We start from the raw sequence: 8,085 nt of genomic DNA on the forward strand, positions 1-8,085 counted from the left end.
TATATTTCTAATATAAATGTGTAAATTCTGAATTCATTATGTTTTAGAAATATAGTCCTATTTCTGAGAGAGTCTGCAGAGGTTCTATGTAAGCCCTGGAGCAGGGATCGTTGCATATCTGGAACTATGTATGCAAATTGGAGCAGAGGAATGGGGTCTGGGATGGTCAGTTGAAGCTGGAGAAACCTGAACACTGGCTTGCTCTTGCACCATTAGAATTCAGCTCCTAGGTGTTCCAGAGGACGATGACCGTGATAATGGAGGAGGCCAAGAAGAACAGGTAGAGGTGGAAGAGGAAGGTGTCCATCCTGTGGCTGAACTGCACCCACAGGTCAGCTAGCTGGGTGCTTGTCAATCCTGAAGCCCCATTCAGCTCTGCCTCTCTGGGTCCCAGCTCCTTCCCTAGCAATTGTCCTGGCTCCTGGGTCCTGTAGGGAAGACAGAGACTCAGCCATGAAGTAGGAAGGAGACAGGATTGGGGAAGTGGGGGACTGGGGAGGCTGGGCCCAGTGTAGACAGTATAGGCAGTGCAGATTTTCCTTACCAGGTAGGTGAGTGGGCATGAGGCCTGGGCCCACATTCTTCCAGAGCGCAGTGGGGCAGCATTTCCTTGGGCTGGCCCAGTAGAGGAGCAGAGGGTGGAGCCACCAAGGCATGGGTGGGGGCTGGGTGGTGGCCAGGTGCAGCAGGTAGGTGATGAAGATGGTCTCCAGCAGGCTGACCGCCATCAGGGACAGACACAGGGCAAAATAGACACCTGGGTTGGGGGTGAGGAGCATGCATGAGAGAGGCCCAGAAGAACCAGCAATCCCCCTTTACTCTGTGTCACACAGAGAGCCCTTTCTGAGATGCCTGCTTTCTCCCTTCTGCCTTAGCTGTCTGAGCAGGTCTAGCCAGTGCACCTGTCTACCTTGCCTCCTTCCTCCCCACCCCCGCCACTTTCCAACAGTGAGGAGGTGGGCGTACTGATGAGAGGGGTGCCACTAGCAGGAAGTAGTTTATTCATCATGAGCGGGAAGACGTTGTAGCCCAACAGAAGGGTTATCTTGAATGGGCACGATTCTTGCTTTCTGCCGGCAGGTAGAAGCTGAGGGCGTCAATGGCGATCAGAAAGCTACTGGGCGCCAGGTTTATGACATAGAGGCTGGGCCTGTGCCTGATGGCCACCTGGGGGGAGGAGAGAGCAGAGAACCAGGTGAAGCTAGGACTGAGGGGAGCCTGGGGAATGATTCCAGACCCTTCCTCCCTCGGTGTCCTCAGCCCAACAGGAGCTCTTTCTGGGGCTGGTTGAGAAGCAGCCTTCCCATGACTAAAAAGACTTTGCCATATGCACCAAAGAAAACCTATGCCAGAGCTGGCAGGTTCAGAGAGGGGGGCTGCTCTGGGGGACTTGGGAGACAGGAAGCCTGTGAGGGTTGTGGCACCCAATGGGTTTCTGGTCTTGGGACAAGAAGTGAGAGGCTCAGGCATTTAGAAAGATCTGATGAGGGAGATAAGGGGGACGGACACATCTCACAGTCTCTGGGCTTACGTAGAACATGATCTGGTCAAAAAGACTGGAGCCCACAGACATCTTTGGGGTGGCCTTGTTGATGCCCAGGAGCTCCCACTCCCCTTGTGTGCGGACAATGTCACGTGAGGTGTCCACTATCTTATACACTTCCTTTTCCATGCCCAGCAACATGTTTTCCACTGCAGGGGGAGACAAACATTCATTCAACACACTGTTTAGCACCTGCTCTGTGCAGGGCTCAGAGAGATGAGCTAGAAAACTGCTTTAGCTCCCTCTCTCTGGCTGCCCAGTAACATGGCTTCCTCGCTCCTCAGTCGCCTCCTTTCAATTCTGGGCTTTCTCAGAAGGCTTGTCTCCTCCTAAGTTCAACTCCCCCACCCCACCACCCACACACCCCCGATCAGCAAATACTCCACTGTCCCTTTTTAGGTATTTAAAAAGATAACTTTGCTGTGTGTGCTGTTTTGTTGCCCCACTCATTGATCTCATTTTACCCCATGCCGGAACCCCCACCGCAACTCACCTGTGTAGAGGAAAGAGCTGAAGGTGAGTGTGCAGTTCTGCTGGTCAAAGGGGAAGTAGAAGATGTCCAGGCTACAGATGCTGGTCACCTGCATTGGTTTGTTATACACAACGTGACCGTCATTGGTCACATATGCAGAGAGGCCTTCTGGGGTCTGATCCACATCCATGCTAAGTGGTAGAAGGGGAGAGAGGCAGATGCTTTGGGTTTCACATCAGCTTAAGCTTCTCTCTTAAGGTGGGGCTTCCCAACATTACTCACTATGGCCATTCTGCCATCTTTTCTGCTTACCACTTTCTCATTTCTAGAAGAAACATCTTCTAGAAATGAGAGACAGTTGATGAGCCATGATTGTGCTCCTCTGAAATAAGTTTTTGGTGGTCCCACTGAATGGGTTTCCCCCATACCACCCTGGCCTGCCCCTTGCAGAAGGGTCTCTGCTCCAGCTTTCCCTAGCCCTGGTACCCACGATTCCACGATGAAGATGTCTGGGAGCCACAAGTTCTCAGTTGTCACAGTGAGTTTACTGATGGTACCACATTCTTCTGGATCCCAGCTGATGAATGGGTTATTCCAGATCTAGAGCACAGAGCACAGAGGGATGGTTATGGCTGAAACCTGGAGCTAGTTTATGTCATATACCCTTCCACACACACACGTGTATGTATTTTTCTCTAAATGTATGTACTACAGGCATATGATAAAATTTTAACCATTCCAGAAAGGTGTAACATAAAAAACAAGCTTCTCCCTCCTCAGTTCACTCCAACTCAGCTCATATCCCCAACTCAGTCTCCTTATTAACAGTTTCTTGGGTATCTTTCTAGAAAAAAAATTAATACATATTCCAGCATTCATTTTTACTTACACAGGTAAACTCATACTTTGCACATTGTTATGCATGTCACTTTTTTTTTAAACCTCATTTCCTTTTAAACTCTGATTCCTCTTCTCTCCTGGTGATAATGTCCCCGTTGTTTAGCTAACAAAGTCTTGTTGGCCTTTCACTTCACACTCAAGGGAAATCGGAAGTTGGGTGCTGGATAACTTTGGGCCTGGAGCTTACTTAGGGGATTTCAAAGGTACTTCCCCCTTCTTTCTGCATTTTCCATCTGTGTCTTTCAAAGTTGTTTGGCAGCTCAGAAAGCTATTTGTCATGAGCATGGGCCCATTTTGGTTGGATTTATCTACTCCCTCAGGCACTGCCAATTTCAACAAATGTGATTTTTACAAACAAGCCCAGAAAAAAGGGGAAAAAGGGGGAAGAGAGCTAAGCTGGACTTACGTACCAACTTTAACCACAGAAATGATGTCAGCAGCTGAAGTTGTTCATCCTGACAAAAAGAAGTCCTCATTCAGGATGATTAATGCTCTGAGATCGGGTCCCAGTCCAGCGCTTGACTTTGTTTCCTACGTGGTCCCATGGGACTGTTCAGCTTTTCAGTCACAAGTCCCAAAAGAAACGTGGGTCCAAAAAATGCAGGTTACATGGAAAATGTAGGGGGAAAGACAGCACGGGGGCCCATTGGAAATATGTTTTATCTGCCTATAGGGACAGAACTCAGGACAAATATTCCCTGCAGAAACGTCGCTGCCGTGTTCCCTTCACGTCTCTCCATCCCATAGGATGGACATCTGACTTGTAGAGCATCTGGGGATGGATTGCTCACCACTGGACCAGTGCAAGGTTGGGTTGCCAGGAGGAAGACTCCTTGTTCCCTACTAGCAGTCAATGGAAAGAGTGCAGGGGTCAGAACTCACCACTTCCAGGATGGCAGACAAAGTGAAGGAGATGTTGACCTGAGTGGGGATGCTGTAGTTGATGACTGGACGGAAGTCCTTCTGGTTAAATATAGTCTGGAAGGCAGGAGCGTCCACCCCGTGCTGGTCAAAGCCTGAGCAATTGATGGTGAAAGCGTTTGACCTTCCTGTAGAGAGCAGAGACCCTATGAGTTGGGAATAGGACTTTTGTGTGTCCTACGTGAGAGGAGTACCAGGGCTGAGGCCTGAGAGCCTCTCTGCAGAGAAAGAAAATGTGGACACGGGGTGAGGCACGTGAGCCCTTCCTTCCTGGGCCAAGATTTCTGAAGGCCAAGCCCTTCCTGCCAGGGCTGGGGAGCATGGGCTGGTCTGGTAGGCAAATGCGGGAAGTTGATGTGGTGAGCTGAACCAGGGCTCAGACCTTTCTTACTGTGCTTTACTCCCATATAAAGCCCCCCCCAGATTCGTATGCAAACAGCCTCTCTGGGGAGTCCTAGTCCTTCCGTAGTTCCAACCCTGAAGTTTTGGCTTTTGTTTGACCATACTCTTTTCTTTCTAGCTCTATTATGACTTATTCTCATAGTCACTAAACAAAATTTCCCTAAAATTTTGTTTCTTAATTACCCCTTCCCGCTTTCATATTTTCCCATTTCCTGGAAGGAAAAATTTGGAAAGAAGTCAACCTGAGTGCACCCTGAAATATGTGGGGACTTAATGTTGCCCTGAATGTGAATTTATTGGCTACCCACTATGTGCTGTGCTCTGTGCCCTTCTCCAGCTCAGTGGCTTCCTCTAAGACCCATGGGAACCAGCTTCATGGTCACCATTCTGAGAGGATCTCACTGATCATCTACCATGTGCTTGGTGGAGCCAGGCAATGAAATGTAGAAGCCCTTTGGCTCCTCTCACCCTCATCACAGCCACAAATGACTGTGTGGTTATTCCTGTAACTACAGCCCAACAAGTCCTTGTGCCTCGTCCAGGCACTCCCCCATACCAGCTAACTCATAAGGTACATCTCCAAACCAAGAAGAAACACATCGCAGGGGAAGAAAATGTCCTTTCCCCTCTACATCACCTCCTCCACAAGATCTTCCTGAGTGAGCTGGGAAAAGAGCTATGTTCCTGTCACCAGGACCGAAACCACCCTGTTCATAGTTACTATATCTTGGTAGAAAGGAAAAGTTGGACACTATAAAGGGGTGGCATTGGAGAGGTGGCAAATGGAAAGACAGACAGTTCAGTAGATGCCTAGGCAGGCAGATGAGAGAGGGGCTGTGTGTACTAATCAGTGAAATGGGTTTTTTGTCTGTTTCCAAGGAAGCCATAGCATAGATCCTACAGAGAAAGAAAATGTTTAACCCAGTTATTTTAGATGTTCTCTAGTTCTGGAGAATGAGAAGGTTTCTGGATTTTGCCCAGAACAGCATTCCCATCTTTCCTTGTTCTTGCCCCATCTTACCTGGAAGCAGAAAGCTGACAGTGAGGTAGAGGAGGACTCCCCCCTCCACAGACAACCCCCCTTCCATCGTCCTCTTCTGGACTCTTCTCTGGGGATTCACCAGGAGCCCCCAAACTCTTGAGCTTAAAGGAGCTCAGATCACACCTTGGTTCCCGGTTTTCAATAGTGCTCATGACAGGTGACCACTTCCTGGTGAGAGGCTGTGGCCAGAGAGGGCACAGCAGAGTGTCCTGCTTTGTCCCTGTGCTGGTATGCCTTCCGGGCTCCAGGCAGGGGGATGTTAGGCCTTCAAGATCAGGGGAAAAACACCTGTTTAGCAGCCTTGCCTAGATGAGTGGTTTCAATCTGAGTTCCAAGTACTTTTCGGAGAAAATGGGGGACGTGGGAGATCGGGCAGGTAAAGCCATTGATAAAGGTCTCATCAGGTGCTTCTGGAACTAACTATGCCTCAGAGAAAGTGCATGGATCATTCAGAAAGGGATGTGGTGGAGACACCTGCTAATTTCGCAAGGCAAGAACATGTAATTATTTTGTTGCAGACCTAGAAATGTATCCTTTATCTACTTGTGGACATTAGGGATTATTGTCAATAGTGAGTTAAAAGTATTGAGAGTAAGCTTCTTTTTCATGATATAAACCTGACTAAAAGACCTCTGCCCCCACAGCCGGCACAGCTAGTACAGATCTGCATCATCCCTTGTTTGCCCTATTGGGACATCCTCCTAAGATTTCCTCTGCTCGGGCGCCTGGGTGGCTCAGTGGTTAAGCGTCTGCCTTCGGCTCAGGTCATGATCCCAGTGTCCTGGGATCGGGCCCCCTGCTCAGCGGGAAGCCTGCTTTCCCTCTCCCACTCCCCCTGCTTGTGTTCCCTCTCTCTCTGTCAAATACATAAATAAAATCTAAAAAAAAAAAAAAGGTTTCCTCCGCTTGTTTTTTCCCCCAGTCCAATTCTTTTTTTTTTTTTTTAAGATTGTATTTATTCATTTGTGAGAGAGAACAAGGCAGGGGGAGAGGCAGAGGGAGAGGGAGAAGAAGACTCCCCAGGACCCTGGGATCATGACCTGAGCCGAAGGCAGATGCTTAACTATCTGAGCCACCCAGGTGTCCCTCCCCAGTCCAATTCTTCATTTTGCCACTCCCCTAACACAGAACTCCCCTGCTAACCCTTCCTTATCTAATGTCTCTGAAGGCTTACAGCCCTGGGGCCATGAGGGAATATGTGAGTAAACAAATCACTTGATGAGCTTTTTGAAAATACCTGCACTCCCCGCCTCTGCCTCTCCGACCCCTATGGAAGGGTGTGCGTGTATTTAAAGCGCCCCAGATGGTTCTGACACACTTCATTGAGAACTTTTGGGCTGGTCTGTGTTACCATACCACAAACAGGATACTGATATTGATATATATACTCACGATAGAGAACTTTAACACCAGGATCCCCATGTTTTCCTTTTATAGCTACAACCACCTCCCTCCCTCCCTAACCTCCCGCTGTCTGGCAGTCATTCATTTGTTCTCCGTTTCCATAATTTTGTCATTTCAAGATGTTATATAAATCAAATCACACAGTATAAACTTTTGGAGACTGGCTTTTTTTTTTTCACTCAGTGTAATTCTCTGGAGACCCATCCAGATTGTTGTGTGCATCAGTATGTATTCTTTTTTATTGCTGACTAGTATTCCATGGTAGGAATGTACCACAGTTTGTTCAACCACTCACCTGTTTAAGGGCTTCTGAAGTTTTAAAAAATGTTTTAATTTTGTTGAAGGACTTCTGAGTTTTAAGAGAAAACACTTATTTCCTCTACTTTACTCACAACACTTAAAAAAATTGATTTATTTATTTGGGGGGAGGGGCAGAGGGAGAGGAAGAGAGACTTTCAGGCAGACTCCCCACTGAGTGCAGAGCCTGATGCGGGGCTCCAACTCACGACCCTGAGATCATGACCTGAGCCGAAAAACTGAATGAGCCAGCCAGGTGCTCCCACAACCAAAAGGTGGGCTTTTCCCTCACACCAAGTAATTCTGACACTACCCCTTCTGGCATACTCCTTGGGTTAAGGGCTCAGTCCCTCAAGACTGACCCCCACTTCAGGTGCCAATTGCAAGTCAGGGCCTCCTGTACTTCTGACCAACTGACAATAAATTGGGGGTCCCCACAACCTCCTCCTCAGATTCAATTTTTTGCTATAACAGCTCACATAATTCATGGAAACATTTACTTCTGTTTACTGGCTGAAAAGTTTATAATAAAGTATACAGATGAACAGCCAGATGAAAAGGTACACAGGGTGAGATCTGGAAGGGCCCTGAGGATAGGAGCTTCTGTCTCCATGGAGTTCCAGCATGTAGATGTGTCACCAACCTGGAAGGTCTCCAAACTGCATAGTTTAAGGATTTTTTATGGAGGCTTCATTATGTAGGCATGATCAATTATTAATTCAATCTCTAGCCCCTCTCCCCTCCCTAGAGGGTGGGGATTGGGGCTGAGAGTTCCAAGCTTCCAGTCATGCCTTGGTATTTCTGGTGACCAGTCCCCATCCTGAAGCTATCCAGGAGCCTACAAAGAGTCACCTCATTAGAACAAAAGATGCTCTTATTATCTAGGAAATTCCAAGGGATTTATGAACTCTGTGTCGGGAACTGGGAGCAGAGACCAAATATACATTTTTTCACAGAGTTGTTTATAGTTTTTGTCTATTACATGTATACCTGTTATAAATGTTTGTCTACAGGTTTTTGTGTGAACAAAAGTCTTCTGGAATAAATACTCAGAAGCAGAATTGCTAGATGGTATGGTGTTTGCGTGTACAGTTTTTAAAGAAA

General features: G+C 47.7%; 1 protein-coding gene across 1 annotated transcript; it reads right to left on the bottom strand.

Moving 5' to 3' along the window:
* Positions 1 to 226: 226 nt before the first annotated feature.
* Positions 227 to 5,326, bottom strand: LOC114207097 (5-hydroxytryptamine receptor 3C-like). Its single transcript, XM_088022973.1, is given in 10 exon segments — positions 227 to 428; positions 532 to 757; positions 967 to 1,053; positions 1,056 to 1,167; positions 1,532 to 1,692; positions 2,037 to 2,206; positions 2,506 to 2,615; positions 3,326 to 3,370; positions 3,798 to 3,964; positions 5,260 to 5,326. Coding segments are annotated over 10 exon segments (1,347 nt in total).
* Between the last annotated feature and the right edge of the window lie 2,759 nt (positions 5,327 to 8,085).

The sequence above is a fragment of the Eumetopias jubatus genome, unplaced genomic scaffold, assembly GCF_037043125.1.
Source record: "Eumetopias jubatus isolate StellerSeaLion01/CBP00866 unplaced genomic scaffold, mEumJub1_p1.0 scaffold_1, whole genome shotgun sequence".
NCBI lineage: Eukaryota > Metazoa > Chordata > Mammalia > Carnivora > Otariidae > Eumetopias > Eumetopias jubatus.